Genomic DNA, 20950 nt, shown 5'->3' on the forward strand with positions numbered 1-20950 from the left:
AGGGGCGCCTGGGTGGCTCAGTCGTTAAACGTCTGCCTTCTGCTCAGGTCGTGATCCCAGGGTCCTGGGATCGAGCCCCACATCGGGTTCCCTGCTCCGCGGGAAGCCTGCTTCTCCCTCTCCTACTCCCCCTGCTTGTGTTCCCTCTCTCGCTATATCTCTCTCTGTCAAATAAACAAATAAAATCTTAAAAAAAAAAAAAGATTTAATAATAAGATTTAAGTACATGGGGCATCTGGGTGGCTCAGTCCTTAAGCGTCTGCCTTCGGCTCAGGTCATGATCCCAGGGTCCTGGGATTGAGCCTCGCATCGGGCTCCCTGCTCAACAGGAAGCTTGCTTCTCCCTCTCCCACTCCCTCTGCTGTGTTCCCTCTCTCGCTGTGTATCTCTCTGTCAAATAAATAAAATCTTTAAAAAAAAAAAAAAGATTTAAGTACATGAAAAAAGGAAAGGTTTGACTGATTAAAAAATACCTTTGGAGTTTTCGTCTGAGGAAGCCATGAACTAGAAGTGTGCTTTTGGGAGAAGCCCATTTCCGGTCATGTGCCTCAGTTAATCCACTGCAGTTTTCTAAAACTGGCAACCAAGAACATGCTCTGTGACTTACAAAAAACACGGTGCTGGGACTGATGACAAGGGATGCATTTGCGGTCACAGTCTCTATGTCTGGGTGACCTGACTGAATGTTAGGTAGGATTCAGAGTTCAAACACTTGTATTGAGCTTAAACCACAACAGCTCTCGCCCGGTGAAGGACACAAATCTGAAGCATATTTTAAAAATATCTTAAAGTCTTTACAGTTATAAACAAAATTCCCTCTAAGAACCATAGCTGTTTTTCTCATTGTTGAATGTCTTCAAATGCAATCCTGTTAGCCCATTCATGATCTTGTTTTACTGTTCACCAAAAATGCAGCAATTCAGAGGGAGACACATCAATGTTATTGCATTTTAAATATTTTGAGGCACTTTTTATTGAAATTGGAAAAATTGAAACTCTAATGGCTACTCAAAGGATAGTTTTCTGAGAGAAACCAACAAATGAACATTAAAATGCAGGAACTCATTCTAAGAAGGAAAACCTAGTACCTTATCAGTAGGGAAGGTTATAGATCACACAAAAAAAAGGAAGGAAAGAAGGAACGAAGGAACGAAGGAAGGAAGGAAGGAGAAGAAAAGAAAAAAAAAGAAAGAAAAAATAAGGGGTTTCCTCTCCAGAAGAAGGCGGTGAGTATTGGGCACTGCTGGTTACTTTTTCTTCCCTTTCTTTTTTTTCTGTGTGTCTGGAGCCAGCGTCTTCTTCTCTGGCTCCACCGGACTTGTTTCTTCCTCTGTAGCCAGAGCTTCTAATCTTAGGCGCTCAGCTTCCAGCAACTTGTTTCTATACTCTTCCCTGATATCAAAGATCTTCTGTCGGGCTTCATCTAAAGAGTCCTATTCCAAAACAAAATCCCAAGCAATTAAGATCTACTGTTAAAAGCTTATGGTCCCAGAAAGAAATTAAAAAAAAAAAAAAAAGCAATCCCTTGATCCCTTCCTCATGCCAATAGATTCCTGTGGCAAATTACTGAAGAGAGACAAAGAGAAAAAAATATTAGGTTATGGTCTCGAATGTTTATCAATACATGAAACATAAGAGAGCAACAAAGGGTACATGAGATTTTAACAAAATGGTAAATAAAAGCATTACTAAGAGAAAGAGAGAGAAAGGGAAGAGATAGGCATGAGTTCAAATATAAGCTCTAGAAAACATGTAGCTCAGTGCATCTCTCACCGTAATTGTGCTCAATAAGTTACTAGTTCCCCACATTGTACTAGACCTGATGAAATGTGTCTGACCTGTACTTGAAGAACTTTCAAGTACTATCACCCAGTTCACTGCTTATCTTTGTTATTGTCAGTTTGGCTTTCGTTCAAGGACACCAAGCTAAATCCGAGATCACCTCTTGGTCCAATTCTTACTTACCCCTACCCTCTCCTCCTGGATCAACTGATTCACTTGGTTTTCTGGACCTCATACCCCACTGACTTTTCTTCTACTTCACTAGCTGCTCCTTGTCAGTTGCCTCTGCTAATTTCTCCTCTTCTCCTTCATCTCTTAATGAGGAAATGGCCATGTCTTAGATCTTAGACCTCTTTCCTTGGTGATTTTATCTAACCCCATGGCTTTAAATTCCATTTCTATACTGATGGGGGTCCCCCAATTTTTTAATCTAGAGCCCAGATCTCTCTCCTAAATTCCAGAACCATATATCTAACTTCTTTCAATATCTCCCACATGACTGTAATAGATATGTAAGAATGCTTTTTTCTGATACAATAAAATTATCCAAAAATGTCTCAAATTGAAATCTTTGTCTTTCCTTTCAAGCCTTCAGATCTGATGGCAACTCAACCCTATCAATTGTTTAGCCAAAAACCTTAGAGCATTTCTTGACTCTTTACTTTCTCTTATACCAACAATCCATCAAGAAATCCTGATTCTACTTTCAAAATATATATAACTATAGTTAAATTATAGTTTATATTTTCAAAAAGAAGGGTAATTTTCAAAATTTAATGTCAGTTCCAGGCAACATTCTAAAAATATTCACAAATAAAGCAGTGATACAACTTAAGTGCCAATGTAGGTTTCCTAAGAAACTTTGGCTTTCTTGTTTCATTTGCATTTCTGACAGAATGGGCACAATTATGGTTCAACCTGTTGTTTCCTGTTTCAAAAATGATATAATTAAAAAAAAAGGATTAATGAACTGATGCTAGCCAGAAGAGAAGTATTTAGAAATGACTGTTCTTGTCTTCATTGCTGAATTCTTTGAGAAATTTTCTGTGGTTTTGCAACTTGCATGATTGTGGTGGAGATTATGGCAGAGTTAAATGTCAGAATGAGACTCTCCTCAAAGCTTTTGGTGAAAGAAAAGTCCTGTATCCACCACAATAAAATTGGCTTCACTAAACCAATTGTACAAGATGAGAGTAGTACTGTAATAAAAAGAGAGACAGGGGCGCCTGGGTGGCTCAGTCGTTAAGCGTCTGCCTTTTGGCTCAGGTCATGGTCCCAGGGTCCTGGGATCGAGCCCCGCATCGGGCTCCCTGCTCAGTGGGAAGCCTGCTTCTCCCTCTCCCACTCCCCCTGCTTGTGTTCCCTCTCTTGCTGTCTCTCTCTCTGTCAAATAAATAAAATCTTAAAAAAAAAAAAAAGACAGAGAAAGTCATCTGAAGGATTTAGTGTAAAGTAAGTTTAATATATGTCAGTAATCTCTTGAGGATTGGTATCTTTTTCTCCCATCTGATGAGAAATGGGGTACGGATAATGTTTCTATTAAGGGAGACTCAAGCAAAACTAAGGTGTTTGTGCCTCACACTTAAAGAATGAGATCCGAATTAAAAAACCATCCCCGTTGGGGCACCTGGGTGGCTCAGTCGGTTAAGCGTCTGCCTTCGGCTCAGGTCATGATCCCAGGGTCCTGGGATCGAGCCCCGCATCGGGCTCCCTGCTCAGTGGGAAGCCTGCTTCTCCCTCTCCCACTCCTCCTGCTTGTGTTCCCTCTCTCGCTGTCTCTCTCTCTGTCAAATAAATAAATAAAATCTTTAAAAAATAAATAAATAAAAAATAAATAAATAAACCATCCCCGTTAATATTTATTCCCTATTGCCTTCCCATCTACTGCATTTGCTTGTCTGTTAAACACAGAAAAAAACATGACTGGAAATAACGAAATTCCCTTTTGTCTTATAGTATTGTAATTTAAAGTATTTTCTACACGATGAATTCAATCTACATAATTTTAATATTCACCCAGTTCTCTTCACACATATTTTGTTGTTGTCTTCTCTCTCTTTCCTCCCATTTTTGTGGATAGATCCCCAATACTGCATTATGGAAGGGTTTAAGGAAGTAAGTAAAATTCAGTGTGTTTCACCAATCTTCCATCTTCTCTGAGGAGTTGGGAACTAAATGCTTTCAAGACTTCTTTCCACCCAGGTCCTATATTCTTCTTCTATGATATCTTTTTAACATTATAAGAGAATGTGTCAACTGTAATCTGTATGTTGAGACTCACCCGCATCTCCCCATACATCTCCAGGATTTCATCTTTTACTTTAAGCTGTTCCTCTTGGTCAATGTCTCGAATGCTGAGGACTCTGGTCCTATACTGACGGAACTGATGAACCTCCTCTGCCTTTTGCATTGCCTGCTGCTGGTTCAATTCCTCTGTTTGTAGCACAGGGTCGTTGTCTATCGTTTTTCTATAAAAAACATCAAAAGAGATGCATAAATCATTTTGGAATGCTGGACTGAACTTTACTTTAGAATTCAAATAATTTAAAATCATATGGACAGTGTGGTGGTCTGAATCCAATCAAATGTTAGGAATAGAAAGGATGAACTATTATTTTTTGATGAGCTATGCTCCGTTTATTAAGTCACTAATATTTTAGGAAACAATTCTAGGAAAATACCAGTAAAAATCAGATGCTTCATCTGATGAGGTGTTCATGGAATTGGTGTTGGAAAGTATGAGAATATTTGGAGGTTTTTCCTTTTTTAATTTATGCAGTTAAATAATGTTGAAAATATTTTCAAACATAAATATGCTTGAGTAACTATCTCTCTCTGTTAATCTCTGTCTAGTTCTTGATAAAATTGAACCTACTTAAATAATGCCAGCAGGCGTAGTGGGGAATTTTCTGCAGCTCAAGTCACTTTAATCAGCTTATAAATTAAATCTTTACAGGAAATATTCAAATGCTTTTATGATTGACTTAATAAAACATTTGCTAAATTTGAGATGTAAAATCATGTACTTCTAAAAATTTGAATACATTGAAGTATATTAAGCATTTCAGTTCAAATTTTGAGTTGTTTAGCAACTTATTAATGTATCCAAAATTCTATGAACACAGATGTCCGCATTAATCATGTTTATTTAAACTTACCGTACATACTGAGTTAAATTTACACATTCTAGTGCTTTTCGAATAAGTCGTGGAGACGTTTCCAAAATTGTTGGGGATCGTGAACGAGGCCCTGTTAAAAAAAATAAGTCTTAGACTTTGAAAAAAGAATCAACACTGACCACATGACTGTTGTATCTTATTTTAATTAAAAATAATATCTTCTGTTAAAAAAAACAACCATTGCTTGGACTTGTCTAATTTAATATGATTTTAATGTGACTCAATTTACTTTATTAAATATAATTATATTATAAATATATTATATTTATATTTAATAATATATTTATATAAATATATATATTTAATGTGACTCAATTTACTTTATTAAATATAATTATATTTCATATTTATCCTCTAGCTGGTGTTACTATACTTATAGTTACATGAAGGAAATGGCAAAGTGAATATACTCTATAAGAAGAGTAACAGAATGTTACTGTGATGGTAGTTAAATGAAGGTGGAGACAAGAAAAGTCATACTGTATTTCATTATAAACAAATTAAATGACCCAATATTTAAAACGCTTCATCTAGGGGTAAAAGCCATCATAAGCACTATGGGGAGTGGGATATAAAAATATTTAAGACATAGTAATCTACTTTAAGAAACTTGTAGATCCAGTGCGGTAGGCAATATATAGCAGGTAAACACTGAAAATCAAGTTAGCAGGAAATTTCTACTCCCTAAACTCATTTGAACCCACAAGAAAAAACTTAAAAAAGAGACTTTAGAGTCTATGATATTAACCACTCAGGCTTTCCAGGACATTTAATCTCCTTTTAAAAAATTACTGGAGTATAAAATGTCATAAAATTCACCCATTTTAAAAATGTAATTCAGTGCTTTTTCGTATGTTTACAGAGTTGTGCGACCAGCACCCAAATCCAGTCTCAAAACATTTCCATTCTCCACATAAAATCTCCTGTGCCTCTCACAGCCCTTCTCCATTCCCATCACAAGCCCCGGGCAGCCATCGATGCGCTTTGTCTTCTAGAGCTTTGTCTTTCTTGGACATTCCATGTAACTAAGAATGGTAAAATGACATCTAACTTTTTAAGAAACTGTCAAATCATAGTGTTTTGATTATTGTTAGCTTCATAATAAATTCTGAAAACATGAAGTAAAGATCCTCCCCCTTGGTTCTTTATCAAAACCAGGTCTTTTGCATTTCCAAGTAACTTTTGGGATCAGGTTGCTAAATTCTATAAAATGTCTACCAGAATCTTGATAGAGATTATACTGAATTTATAGATCAATTTGGGGAGAAATGCCACCTGGCCATATTGAGTCTTCTAGTCCAAAGCATGGACTGCCTCCTTCTTTTTTTAGATTTTTAAAAACCTCCTTTAGTGACGTTTTGTAGTTTTCAGTATACAGGTCTTGCACTTTCATTAAATTTATTTCCATACATTTATTACTGACATTACTGTGAATGAAATGGTCTTAATTTCCTTTTTTAATCGCTCATTGATATTATGTAGAAATGAAAGTAATTTTGTATATTAATCTTGTATATTGTACTTTTTATTTAGTTACATGCCTTCAGAGTTTTAACATGTTTTTCAATTAATTGTTTTTCAGTTTATTAGTGCTTTTTGGGAGAGGCTATGTCAGGTCCTCACTTTGCCATCAAGATGTCTCACGCCCCACGGACTATTTAATCTTGCTTTTTACGCGTGGTTGTGATAGCCTCCGGCAATATTGGAAAGTGCTTAATTTATAACAACTTGTTAAAAGTGATCACTCATTCAGAAATAAAATCTAATATAAACCTTTAAGAAACATTTTAAACATGATATACAAATTAATTTTTCATTTTTTTGAAAATACATGAAGACGGTACATGTGAAAAAACAGAATATCCCAACTCAACTCTATGATGAAAACATAAATTCAACCACGTTTTTCATTTTATAACAGAAAACGTTCCTGAAGAGTTGACACTTTACAATATGTTTTTTAGAAATCAGTAGCCAATAACTTTTCTTTTTTCATTGTGATGACTATGGGATCTTAGATTGCTAAAGTTCATTTGCTTTTCTTCTGAACGTACCTACTTATTCTGGCTATATTTTTGGCATTTCAAACATGAGACTGGAAAGAAAATGCTTACTGATTAATTAGATAGTTGTGTTTTCTTGCCTCCTGCCAAATAACATATATTTAAACAGAAGAGGGTGTGGGAAAGGGGCAGAGAAGTTTAACCTTCATGTCCTGCTACTAAACTCTGTTGTCAGAATAGGGTGTGAGTGTATTATGACAGCCTTGTTCCTCTAGAATAGTGCAGCCTAAAATGTGTGTGTGTGTGTGCATGGACGTGTGTGTGTGTGTGTGTGTGTACCATCCTCCGTCTGCAAACTGGCCCTCTGTGGGATAAGTTCTGAAAATAAGAACATGCATTTAGAAATATCTTTAAAGCCACTGGTCATTACTGGGCTCATTTTATTACATTTTACCAAAGTTTCCGCTTCCAACAGACTAAGGGAGAAAACTTACTTCATCATAGGTAGTCTGAAAATCGTTGTTCAAGGCATAGTGATTGTGAAGCCTGGGGAAAAGATGTGGGAATAAAGGCAAAGATCACCTGCAATGTTTGGAAAAGGCATTTTCTAGAGGCTCCCAGAGATGAAGGGGACGTGGAAAGCAATGTTTTTGAACTTGACGATGGCTTTGGTATTGAGGAAGAATGCTTAGGTGTGAAACCCATAATGATACCATTTACATATGCCCTCTGGTACTATGACGGAAATTGTTCTAAGTTACCTATTATATGAAAATAGGAAGTAGCAAGAATAAGGTAGGGTTTTTTCGTTTTGTTTTTAAAGATTTTATTAATTTATTAGAGAGAGAGAGAGCATGAGTAGGGTGAAGGGCAGAGGGAGAAGCAGACTCCTTACTGAGCAGGGAGCCAGATGTGGGACTCCACCCTGGGATCATGACCTGAGCCAAAGGCAGACGGTTAACTGAACGAGCCACCCAGGTGCCCAAGAATAACGCAGTTTTGTGGGAATCACAAATATTTATTGGAATATAGAGACCAGATCATGCAAAGCTCTCCCAGGGTCTGTAATCTCTTACAGGTGATGCTTCTCCAGGAGCGAGGGCCAATATAGGGCACCAACAGCCGAGGTGGGAGCAAAGCATGGAGTTCCAAAGAAGAGCTGGACAACCAGACCCACGGTTCTCAAGCAGGATTCCTTCTATATCCCTAGTACCTGGGGTCCATGGCCATGTTTCAGTGCTGTAGGATGTACTGGAAACCCAACAGCACACCTCTCCTTGGAGGGAGAAGGGGTCAACTTTTCTTGATTTTGTGGGATTGAATTTATATTTTATTTTATATGTAATATATTTTTTGTATTATTATATTATACATATATTATTTATATTAAATAAAAAATGATAAAACACACACAAAAAACAAAAATACAAAAACACATTTCAAACATGTTGGAGACATTTTTGCTTGAGGACAGGCCACTTTGGTCTCAGTCCTCCATTCCCACTCACGTTTACCTTTCCTCCCTGTTTCCTGCCCTCTCCTTTCCATCCCAAAGTACACTCTTTCACAGTGCTGTGAACTTTAATAGAAAGATGTGAAGACTGAAGGCCAAAAGTGTGAAGAAATGAAGAGCAGGAGAGCTGACACGGAAGCGGTCCCTCCCAATACTGGTCTGGGGCTCTGCGCAAAAAATGAAATCTACACCATGACTGAGGGGACACACTACCGGAGGCTGGAGTGAAGAATCATGATTGTGTTCCATTTTTGCAACTTAAAAAAATTACCTTGTTAGCATATAAATAAACAGGTCAACCTCCGAGTGTAATTAGATTTTCATTTCACAGGTCTTTAACCAAATGTGGGGAGAAGTTTGTGTTCTGTTAGAGATCACAACACGTGGAATGAAAAGAACTAGGATTAGAGTCCTGATTCACGCCACACTGTTTCTTCTTCCTGCCCTCGCATGAGGCATTTATCAATCACTTAAATTCTGAGGCAGAGATAGCAGTATATGATTTGTCTAGTTCGTAGAGGCTCCAGTGAGATAATATAGATGCAAAACCACTCTACAAATTAAATATCAATATAGAATGATAGATGTTATTCTAAATAAGTTTCAGTGTTACGTCATGTATGTCATTATTTATTAAATGAGTGCTTACTTTCAAACTATTGGCTCAAAAATGGAATCTCTTGTTACTATAGTAAAAGAGCCCTTTGAATTTCGGGATTTTCCTCTTCCCTATGGAAATCCTTCAAGGACATGCTTTAGCCATAAACAGTTTTTAATTTAAAAATTCTGACTGGAAAATAAAAATAAAAATAAAAATAAAAATTCTGACTGGTTTAGAATTTTGAGAAAAGAACCATTGTTGGTGTTTCCGAGGATGCCTCCTTCCAAAATATCTTTCTTTCTTGCCTGGGTTCTGAACAAGTAGAGAAATAAATAGTACTATTTTTACTACTGATATAAGTATAATTGGAGAATGTAGCTCCATGTGAGAGGCAGACGGGCCACGGTCACAGAACTCGACAGCCAGCTGACCCCTGCTGTCCCCCTCACGATCACAGGTGGTGCCTGCAACTCAGGGATGAGCTAGGGACCCAGGATCCCCTATGGGCAGCCCAGTTTATTGTTTCAACCATATAGGACACTTAGTCCCTTAGCAACAGAGAGTCCAGGAGCTGCTCAGGGGAAATCCTTCCTCAGGGAAGCCAGCCTAGACAAAACATTTCTCTGTAAAAACTTCCATGGAGGATTTATGTTCATTTTAGTGAACAAATAAGAATCCCCATTATATGAAAATGAACCAAATCCGTGTGGTTTGTGCACCACTGAAAACTCCTCTCCCCCAAAATTTTAGAATCGGAGTATTTAAAATTTGTTGTAAAAGGTAAAAAGAAAATATATCATGTAGCCTATGATAGATAAAACAAAAGGATCTACATTGGTGGCGATGGCATGTGCCGTCGCTGTAATTTTATTTTTAGTGTTTGTAGACACGGAGAAGTGTACAAAAATACACCTGCTACGGTTTGTTTTTTGTTTTTTGTTTTGTTTTGTTTTTCGTCCACTTCTATCTTTAAGATAGCTACTGAGCAATGAGGTCCTTGAGCAAGATTATCAACTCTGATAAGCAAAATGAAGACCTATGAATCCCAAATACACATTTTTCTATTCTATAACCCGAGGCATCACATGTGTTTGTTGGTGTCTTTTCCAGAATTTTTATTTCCAAGTACGTATTTTTCTTACAAATGAGAATACTACTTACTGATCTCCTTTCGCGCACACTGCTCCTCCTTCCCTGCGGGGGACGTTCCTCCACTTTCGCTGCTCCCTGACTTGGACAGATCCTTCAAGCCCTTGCCCATTTGCCACTTCTTCCACAGCATACTCCCCAATGGTATGACATCTTTGCTCTCAGAACTCATGGAACCCTTTGTGTCCGACTCTTTTGTGGCACTTGAGGACATTTCAACTACAACATGACATGTGTGTTACCGAAGACAAACTTGCATTCTATCAAATCATACACAGAAAGTAACGAAGGTGTGTGGGAGCCAGGTTTGGAGCCTACTGGAAAGCTTTTGCAAACCAGAGCACTAGCAAAAACAATCTTTGGTAGCCTCAGAAATCATTGTGGATGGCCCAGACCACCAGTGTGTCTGGAAGTGCCTCAGGATATGAACACATCACATAAAAATAGAGGCTTTGGGGAGGTGAGACACCGCAAATGGAAATGGGATCTCTGAACCACTGGGGCCCCTGCTAGGGTGGGCCCTGGAGGAGATTCAATCTGCCTTGTGTGGGAAATGTATGTGGATGGGGTTCTCCTCTCTGAAGAGGGAGGCTGTGTCTAGGCACTTGTCTTAAATTATCTTAAAATAGAGCTGAAAAGAGCTCTTGCTTGTGAAGTTGCAAAGCTGGAAAGTTTTTCCTTAATGCTATAATTCTACTCCCACTGTTCTAGATCTTTATGCATAGGGAAAAAAAAAAAAAAAAACTGTGTAAAACCTACCACAACTTCCACATTATGTAAACATTCCCCCCCATTTATCAATTGCAGATAATTTAATTAATGTTATATTCTGCTTTGAATAAAAGGTGATAATAGGTCAGTGCTTGAAAGCATGGAGAAATGTTGAAATAAACACGTTTTAAGATACTATTAAAATTGATTACCCTTAGAGCAAAATGGATCAAGAAAAAAGAAATTTAAATGAAATTTATTCCAGGAAGTTTAACTTAGATAAAATAGACAAATTTCTTATAAAACACACCTTACTAATCTGACACAAGAAGAGTTAGAACAGCTTAATAGTGAGGGATAGAAAGTATATACTGTATGAGTCCAGATATATGAAGTTCAAGAACAGGCAAAATGAAAACAGGGTAGTAGAGGTCAGACCAGTAGTTACCTTGAGGGAGAAAATGGCTGAGGGAAGGGGAATGAGGAAGACTTTGGAGTTGTTTAAGTGTTTTAGATCTTGATCCGAATGGTGGTTCCTGAGTGTATACATACGTAAAAATGTGTCAAGCTGTACAACGAGTATTTGTGTCTTTATTGCATGAACGTTGTAGGACAAGGTCAGCCTCCTGTGAGCCTTGTTCTCCACTAGGCCTTGTCCTTGGCTTGTGACTCTCAGTTTTAGCAAAGAATCCTGCTGGACTAATTTATCAAGAATCACCCCTCATGCTTTGATATCCAGTCCAGCTCCCCTCTCCCCCTACCCCCCATACCTAGCCAAGTTTTCTGGGTAACTCTCCACCCATTCCCTGCCTAGTCACTATAAAGCCCCACTTGTCCCTGCTGTATTCAAAGTTGAATTCAATCTCTCTCTCTCCTACTGCAATAGTCTTGAATAGTGTCCCTTGCCGTTTTTAACAAGTGCCCAGTGCAACATTTTTCTTTTGCATATAACAATACATTTCTAAAAACAATAATAAAATCTAATAAAATAATAAAATTGAAAATAAAAAATGATAGAATCATAATAAAACCTATTCACCTTTGTATTCTTAATATATTAGACTTTAACACTTAGAAAAGTGAGTACTTTAGGAGTTAGAAATATTTCAAATCCCAACTCTATCACTTTTGAGATATGTGACTTAGGAAGAGTTCGGTGACTCTCTGAGCATTGGTCTCTTTATCTGTAAAATCGGAATAGCAGTGTCGACCTCATAGTTGCTGTAGGTTAAAAGGAGATAAACAAAAAGTGCTGTGAAGAGTACCCATCCCAGGAAACAAAATCAGGGTGATATTTGTTGTTTATACTCTTTATATGAAAAGTTAAGGGGCATTATCTTTATAAAAAGCATTGAATTGCATTCCTAAAGACATAAACATGGAAAAGCATGATTGGGGATGTTAACGCCTTCAGCCTACCCGGGCATCCCAGGGAGGTTATAGATGGGGGCACTCAAGGGTTAGTGACAAGGTGCTCTGGGGTCATGGAGAGCTGTCTGCAAGCTGGCCTTGTCTCTAGGTATCTTGTGAACTTAGCAAATTGCAGAGCAAATTACTCTGGGCCTGTGTCCTTATGGGTAAATTGGAAACCACATTATAGATTATAGATTATAGTGGATTTATGTGAGTGTTCAACGAAATAATTAGTATTTTCGGTTCTAGGCCCACAACAATCACTCAATAAAAGCAGTTAGCTTGGGGCACCTGGGTGGCTCAGTCGGTTAAGCGTCTGCCTTCGGCTCAGGTCATGATCCCGGAGTCCTGGGATCGAGCCCCTCCTTCTCTCTCTGCTCCCCTGCTCCTGCTCTCTCGTTCGCTCTCCCTCTATCTCAAATAAATAAATAAAATCTTTTTTTAAAAAAAAGCAGTTAGCTTTATCTTATTGCTATTGTTTATAGTTATTGTTACTAGAAAGGTGCCAGAGTAACAGTCGTGGGCCTGCCTTCAAGTTCACACACTGCTACCTTTGACCCAGGTTGCATTCTTATTTCTGGTTTCATCTTTTCTTAAACGGAGAAAACCACATCTACTTGGGGAAAAAGCAAACATCTGCTGATAAGAAAAAAAAAAAATTCAGAATCTATTTTCCTATCCTGTAAGATGCTCTGTCTTTTAAGAGGTGCAGGGCACAGCTCCGTGCTCTCAGGCAGCGGGGGCAGGGCTCACTGACCTTCCTCCAGCGCTTTGGCTTGGCTGTCACACACAGGCATGCTTTCCGCATCTGGTATTTTCTTAATGAACCGGCTGAGGTAACGCAGGCGAGCCTGGGAAGCCTAAAGAACAAACACTGTCAACGAACAGTCCAGGCAACAACATTTAAAGAGTACATGAAAGAAAGAGGAAAGTGAGAATAAATATGGCAGTTTGAACTAGACCAGCTCTTATTATCCAAAAAACCCAAATTCTGAGCCATCCATAATTCTGAGTTATTTTTGAGAACTAATGAAGAAGCAGTCCTAAAACGAATACACAAGGCATGCAGCCTTAGATCCAGTTGCTCCTGAACCTTTTTCATCTGGCTTAATAACCCTGAGTTGGAACATGAAACTCATATGAGTAATAATGGTTCATTATAGCAATGATTCTTACATAAAATATAGTAGGGAGGGAGACCTGAAGTATGTATATTCCACAAGGGGTAGCACAGGCTTTTTATCCACATGTTCAAAGTACATAAAAGCACATATTAGGGGCGCCTGGGTGGCTCAGCGGTTAAGCGTCTGCCTTTGGCTCAGGTCGTGATCTCAGGGTCCTGGGATCGAGCCCCGCATCAGGCTCCCTGCTTGGTGGAAAGCCTGCTTCTCCCTCTCCCACTCCCCCTGCTTGTGTTCCCTCTCCCGCTGTGTCTCTGTCTGTCAAATAAATAAATAAATAAAATCTTTAAAAAAAAAAAAAAAGCACATATTAAACATGTTTATGCTTTCTTACTTGGGAGTTGAGGACATGGATACAGACCGTGCTACGTGAAAGAACGAGGGAACCCACAGTTTGGGCCAATAAGTGGCACCATTATGTGCTTCACTTTTGAGAGTCATCTGGTATCAGTCATCTGCACAACATTTCACAATGTGTTCAAATGTGGTCCTAAAATGTAGTTAGTGAGTGTCTAACAAAATTCCAGATACCGTTCCTAAAGGAAAGACTATGCACTTTCACCAACATGGGTCCCACTTCAGACCAATGCCTAGGAATGGAAAGTTAAAGAACAACTTGTCAAACTCAAGTGACCTTGATAGCTCTTCCTGGCTCGGTCATCTCCCAGGCTTGCTTCATGGCTCGGATTTCATCTGCTCGTTCTGTATCTTTTTTCACTTCAAAAAATTCTGCTTCATTGTGTTCAGTGACCAACCTCAAAATCCAGTAGGGTTTATTTGGGTCTTCTTGTTGAGGGTGAACAGTGGATATCTGATAAATAAAATAAAAACCTTTGGGTCAGGCATTTTCCTCCATTCAAAAGGGTCTGGATTTTAGCCCATGATCCATCATTTCACTATTTAAGTATTGACCCGGAGAAATGAAAACACATGTTCACAAAAATACTTGGACAAAAAATTCATTACAGCCTGATAAGAGCCAAAAAAAGGGAAACATTATAAATGTCTATCAACTGATGAATAGATAAACAAAGTAGCATCTATCCATATCATTGCACACTACTTGACACTAAAAAGTAATAAACTATTGATGTATAGCACAACGCGGGTGGATCATACAGGTAGACGTCATACTGAGATAAAGAAGCTGAGCACAAAAGAATACATCTTGCGTGACTCATTTGTATGAAATTCCAGACCAGGCAAACAGCCACCTGGGGTGAGGTGGGAACATGACAGAATCCATTGCAAAGAGGTTTGAGGGCATCTCCAAGCTCATGGAAATTATCTATACTTTATACCTTGATAGAGATATGGATTACAGAGTGAATGCACTAGTCAGAATTCATTGAATTGTAAAATTAAGATCACTGCATTTCACTATGTGCAAATTTTATCTAAAACTGTAAACAACAACAACAAAAAAGAAAATTCTAAATTACATTTAGAGTTACATTGCACCTCTTTACAAAAATGAGGGTAGGAATAGTTGATCATGTCCAGGTGTGGATATACCGGATATATACTCATTATGAAAGTTAACATTTTGATATCTTCTAGGATTATTTTCATTTTTTAAAATTTTTTTAAAGATTTTATTTATTTATTTGACACAGAGAGAGAGCACACACAAGCAGGGGAACAGCAGAGGGACAGGGAGAAGCAGGCTTCCTGCTGAGCAGGGAACCCGATGCAGGGATCCATCCCAGGACTCCAGGATCATGACCTGAGCCAAAGGCAGACGCTTTACTGACTGAGCCACCCAGGTGCCCCTATTTTCATTTTTATGAGCCATAGGCTGGGAGCAGTTTGACTTAGGACTTGAAAGATCTAGATAAATGAGGCTCATTGGTGACAATCTGGTAGGGAGAGAGGCTTGAATCTAATGTGGTTACTAACACTTTACCTATGATTGAGATAATGTCAATTATCCATGTTAAATAATGCAGATGGGGAAGCAGGGATCGGTGGGGCCACTGAATAATGTTCTTGTGGACAGTTTGGTTTCAATGTTACCAAAAAGATCTCCTTGCTTTCTACAATATTCCCCTAATATTCTGATGAGAACTTAAATCTCACAATTGGAAATTCTTTTATTTCTTTCTTTTACAACACAGTACAAAAGATTTTATCATCTTTTATATTGCTTGATAAATGAGTTTATCAGAAACTTCCCTGGGATCAGGAAAGGGAGTATGATGAACTAGGTGTGCGGCCACCTGTAAGAGTTTATGGATTGAGTTAAGCTTATTTGTTTTAAATTTCAATAATTTATTTTGCTGATGATAAGAATATTTTCTCAGTGCATTCAAATAATTGATTTAATAACACTACATGATAAACCGGAGCTACGTCTAGAAAACACAGCATTATCTTGAAGTTTCAAGGGAAACAAAGTGGTTGATTGAAACCACTTCACCTGTGTTTTTTAGCCAAACAATGTTAAAATAACTTAATTTTATTTTTTTCTAAAGATTTTATTTATTCATTTAAGAGAGAGAGAGACAGAGAGAGCACACAAGCAGTGGGACAGGCAGAGGGAGAGGGAGAGGGAGAGGGAGAGGGAGAAGCAGACTCCCTGCTGAGACAGCCAGGATCCCGATGTGGGATATGGGGCTCCATCCCAGGACCTGGAGATCATGACCTGAGCTGAAGGCAGACACTTAATCATCTAGCCACCCAGATGCCCCAAAATAACCTAATTTTAAATAGAAAACTGCATCTGGTCCTTTCAAATGTAATAATCCCTTGACAGAGAAACTTCTCTTTTTCTGCATCCATTTAGATATTACAATAAAAGGCAGCATTTGGATTGTAAATTGTAGCTAGTGTTGGGAAGATTTTGTCCTCTGGGTATTTTGAGTTCAGTGTTTTTAAATAATCTGAATTTGAGTATCTTTAGGCCTATGCTTGCACTCCTCAACTCTTGCCCCCACATCCTCTTCCTTACCCCTAATCATTGTAATTACCTAACTGGCCCTGAGGGAATTTGGAATCTTGACCTCTGGGCTGTAGATAGAGTCCCAGCCTCCTAATGAGACTTAAAGGCCCTCCTCCTTCTGACACTTACTTACCCCTCCAGCCCCATCTCTCATACTTTAATGCTAGAAGAAAAACGAAACAAAAAATGACAAACAAAACAAAACAAACAAACAAAAACCCAGAAAAACAAAACACAGCGATTGTGTTCATTTTCACCTTACAATGTCTTTGCTCATTGACTCAGGTCTGGATTTGGCTCCTCTAAGAGAAAGAAGTTAGAGTAAGTATCTCTTCTTCCCACCACTTCACATGCAATATCTAACATTAAAACTCTCTGTTTACCTTCTGTCTCCTCCATTAGACTACAAGTTCTTTGAAGGTAGGGACTGTATAATATTATTATTAGAAGCTCAAGGCCCAGGGATGCCTGGGTGGCTCAATCAGTTAAGCGTCTGCCTTCGGCTCAGGTCATGATCCCAGGGTCCTGGGATCAAGTTCCACATCTGGCTCCCTGCTCAGCAGGGGGTCTGCTTCTCCCTCTACCTGCTTCTCCTTCTGCCTGTGCGCTCTCTCTGACTAGTAGATAAAATCTTAAAAAAAAGAAACAAAAAACAAAAAAGGAAGAAGAAGACCAAGTCCCAAAAGCAGTGTCTTACGGACATACGTGTCTTAAAAGTTTGATTAGTGATTTTGATACTAAACTAGGAAAAGCAGCTTGCAGAAGTTGTCCAAGGAATATCCTTAAGGTTATCTAGATGGTTGCTAGAATCAAGGAGATGGAATTTTTCAGTTTTGTCCTCAGGAGAGATAGACAAGTGGAGACGCAATGAATGTACATTTATTAAATGACTCCAATAAGAAAAAGTACCGCACCCACCTGAGGCTCAAAGCGAGGGGCTTGTTTTTCTTTGGCTGTCTTATCTTTCTCCAAAGACTTTTCTTTGCCTTTTCTTGTTGTTTTGGAAGTTCCTGAAGATTTTTGCCCCTCACTGATAGTATGAGAATCTGGGCTTCCCAAAGTAACTAATTCCTCATGTTTCTCTCCGTGAGCTAGCGAGACATAAAAATGGAAACCAGTGAATCATAACAATAAAATCATGGCAAGCAGGAAAAGGAGAGCAAGTCAGGAAAAAAGTTGTTAGTTTAAGAGGTTTGGATTTCTTTTCTTTTTTGTAAAAAATATTTTATGAAGATCTGTGTGACTCTCTCTTACAAAATTGAGAGATAATCCACATACCACACACCATTGAAGTGTAGAAATCAGTAGGTTTGATATATTTGTAAGATTATGCAAAAATTATCACTATCTAATTTGTTTCCAGCCTGGATGCTTTCAGTACATTTTTTTTTGCTTAATTTCCTTGGCCAGGATCTCCACTACGGTACTGAATTTGTTTATCTCTGCTATAATATGTGTTATTCTCTTCCCTCTGCTTGCTTGAAGGAGGATGTGAAGGGTTTTTTGCCTTATGTTCTATTCATTCTTTCAAACAACTACATATCCAAGAGGCAGAGGAACAGATAACATTTGTTGAATCCCTACTGTTTCTTTCTTTCTTTTTTTTTTTTTAATTCTCAAAGCACCCCAACAGGGCAGATCCAAGAATTTGCTGATATTCCCCCAACTGTTGGGAGTTGAATTAGCATTCAAACATGAATTCAAAGGACATGTCAGCCCCTTTCGAAACTGGAGTCTGTAAGTCATCCCATTAGCAAAGTAAATAGTAAATGTCAAGAATCAGTGAATTTAGCAACCATAAGATTAAATGCTGTTTTACAATTTTTTAGCAACATGAGATGATTGTTTCATAATTTCACTAGCCTTTTGTCTGCCAGAGATTGACATGCCAAATCTTTTTGTGTCTTGTTTTGGTACTGTGGTTAGAAAGAAATGAATGAACATTAAATAATTATCTCTGGGGGGTGGGGCAATGGGGTAACTGAGTAATGGGCATTAAGGAGGGTATGTGATGTAATGAGCACTGGGTATAATATAAGACTGATGAATCACTGAACTCTACCTCTGAAACTAATAATACACTCTATGTTAATTAATGAATTTAAATTTAAAAATAAATAAATAGTTAAAAAAAAAGAATCAGTTCTTATTGATGGCTTAGTGCCAGTTATTAGCTACTTTCAAATTAGGGCAGATCATCCTGCATGACTGCAAAGGGACTGTAAGTACCACAACTTTACAAGGGGGCAACTTGTCTTTCTGCCAACAATTTCGGTTGCTGAGTAGTGTTGCGCTAGGGAAAATTCTTTGGTCATATAATCAAATGACTTGGAGGTGCATCTTGGATTAGCCACTGAATAGGTTCACTTTGGCAGGTTTATTACATTCTTTTGATTTTGTTTTCTTCTCTGTATAATGGAGATGTTAATACCATGCCCAGGGGGCTTACAAATAAACTATATGGGGCATTTCAAACAGGATCATACCTGGTATCATACACACTGGGTTTTTAAGATATTAACAAATGTCAGCTGAAATTGAATCTCAAACTGCCCCAATAAGTATTTCTGGGGCTCTCTTTTTCTTACTACCCGTAGGTCTTAGAGCTTGAATCATATATGTAGGTGTCTTTGATTCCCTTCAAATTAACATATTCTAATATTCAAGTTTACTTCTGGGAGCACACAGTACAGTGTCAGGCAGATAGCAGGGACACACCATCCACTTCCTTTACATTATGAATATATAAAATAAAATAATAAAATAATCTGCCTATTCTTCAATGGCATACAGTATAGTAACTTTCTCTCCCATGAATTGCAAGTTCTCTAAAGGCCAGAACATCATTATATACCTCATTTTGATCCCTAATTTCACCTAGTATAATTCCGAACTCATAGTGTGTATTCATGATCAGATTGTAAAACTTTATAAGGAAACTGTATGAGTTGAGAGCATATATATCAATAAGGTGTAAGAATAAAATCCTACTAATTCAGAACCTGTGAAAAACATGACCTCACATTGTATATTCATGTAATTAGAAGAATTCTAGAGTAAATGACCACTGAAATAAATTAATATAGCCCTTGCAGAGAAGAAATCCTCAGGCAGTATCTGTTGATGAAATGAACTTGAAAAGACCTTTAGCATTATGACTTTAGTCTTACATTACCTTATATTTATGCAGAGTACAGTAGACAGAAATCTTCAGTGGATAATAAGACATAAAAATTACAGAAACGTATTTTTTATGATTAAAATTCAGGGTTTAGATTTATGTATCCAGGAACTAGAAACTGGCTGGGATTTGAACATTAACATAATTTCTAAACTAGAATACTTGCTCAGGATAAGGTACACATTTACCAAGTGTGATTGTACTTGGTAAATGTAAACAGGAAAATCTTTAGATGATAGATGATAGATAGATGATAGATAGATAGATAATCTCATCATGTTTGGTTTCTTCAAAGACCTTGAATTGAAAACACCATGCATACATTGTGCCTAAGAAAGAACAATATATTATTAATTAGAGTTAAGAAAATAGTGGTATAGTCCTGCTAATAAAATCGGGTGGGACTTGGGCGCCTGGGTGGTTCAGTCATTAAGTGTCTGCCTTCAGCTCAGGTCATGATCCCAGGGTCCTGGGATCGAGCCCCACATCGGGCTCCCTCCTCCGCGGAGAGCCTGCTTCTCTCTCTCCCACTCCCCCTGCTTGTGTTAACCTCTCTCGCTGTTTCTCTCTCTGTCAAAATAAAATAAAATAAAATCTTTACAAATAAATAAATAAAATTGGGTGGGACTTGAAAACAAAGACTTCTGAGAATGATAAACAAAGTTCATATGTGTCTTTGCAAATAGACTAGAACCTGAAAGGTGCAGGCCAGTAACGTAAAAATGTAACATACTGGCAAAAAGAGGTTAAAATAACAACACAAGTAATTATATATGAAAGTAGATGATATCACGAAGTGTTACCTGCTCTAGATCCTCCAATTTCTATTTCCTTAAGAAAAAGTCACCTGTCTCAGCAAGGAATTTTTACTAAAACTTAGGTGTTAAAATATACTAAAGGTGGCACTGTTGTCTCATGTTAACTAGTGGACAAGATTCCTAAAAATTTATAACCGAAATATTCTGAGTTGAACATAGTGATATTTCAGACCTTACTTTTTATCATGGGTTATAAAGATGTGAAGTTTTAGAAAACAATTATATATTTTATTTCTCATAGAAATTAAAAGTTGAATTTAAATGAGTAAATGTGGTGATATTTCTATTGAATTCAGGACATACATAAAATTTTAAATTAGGATACCAATATACTAATGAAAAAACCACTTGATTAATTTCTTCTTGATCTAAAGTATTTATAATTGAAAAAATAAGCTAAGTTAATAACTGAAGACATTAGGGTGCACCTGGGTATCTCAGTCAGTTAAGCATCTGCCTTTGGCTTGGGTCATGATCC

The 20950-nt window shown here is 37.8% G+C and overlaps 1 protein-coding gene across 1 annotated transcript in view; it reads right to left on the minus strand.

Annotated features, from left to right (window-relative positions):
• Positions 1-702: 702 nt before the first annotated feature.
• ADGB (androglobin) overlaps positions 703-20950 on the minus strand; it is a 154135-nt gene continuing 133887 nt past the window's right edge. Inside the window, exons 30-36 of the mRNA XM_078054606.1 lie at positions 17392-17564; positions 14167-14343; positions 13109-13211; positions 10240-10446; positions 4941-5031; positions 4064-4250; positions 703-1433 (exon numbers count right to left, since the gene is read on the minus strand). Of these exons, the coding sequence (XP_077910732.1) occupies positions 1248-1433; positions 4064-4250; positions 4941-5031; positions 10240-10446; positions 13109-13211; positions 14167-14343; positions 17392-17564 (1124 nt within the window). The 3' untranslated portion in view covers positions 703-1247. The remainder of the gene's footprint in view (positions 1434-4063; positions 4251-4940; positions 5032-10239; positions 10447-13108; positions 13212-14166; positions 14344-17391; positions 17565-20950) is intronic.

Source organism: Halichoerus grypus, chromosome 9 (genome assembly GCF_964656455.1).
Source record: "Halichoerus grypus chromosome 9, mHalGry1.hap1.1, whole genome shotgun sequence".
In the NCBI taxonomy this organism is placed as follows: domain Eukaryota; kingdom Metazoa; phylum Chordata; class Mammalia; order Carnivora; family Phocidae; genus Halichoerus; species Halichoerus grypus.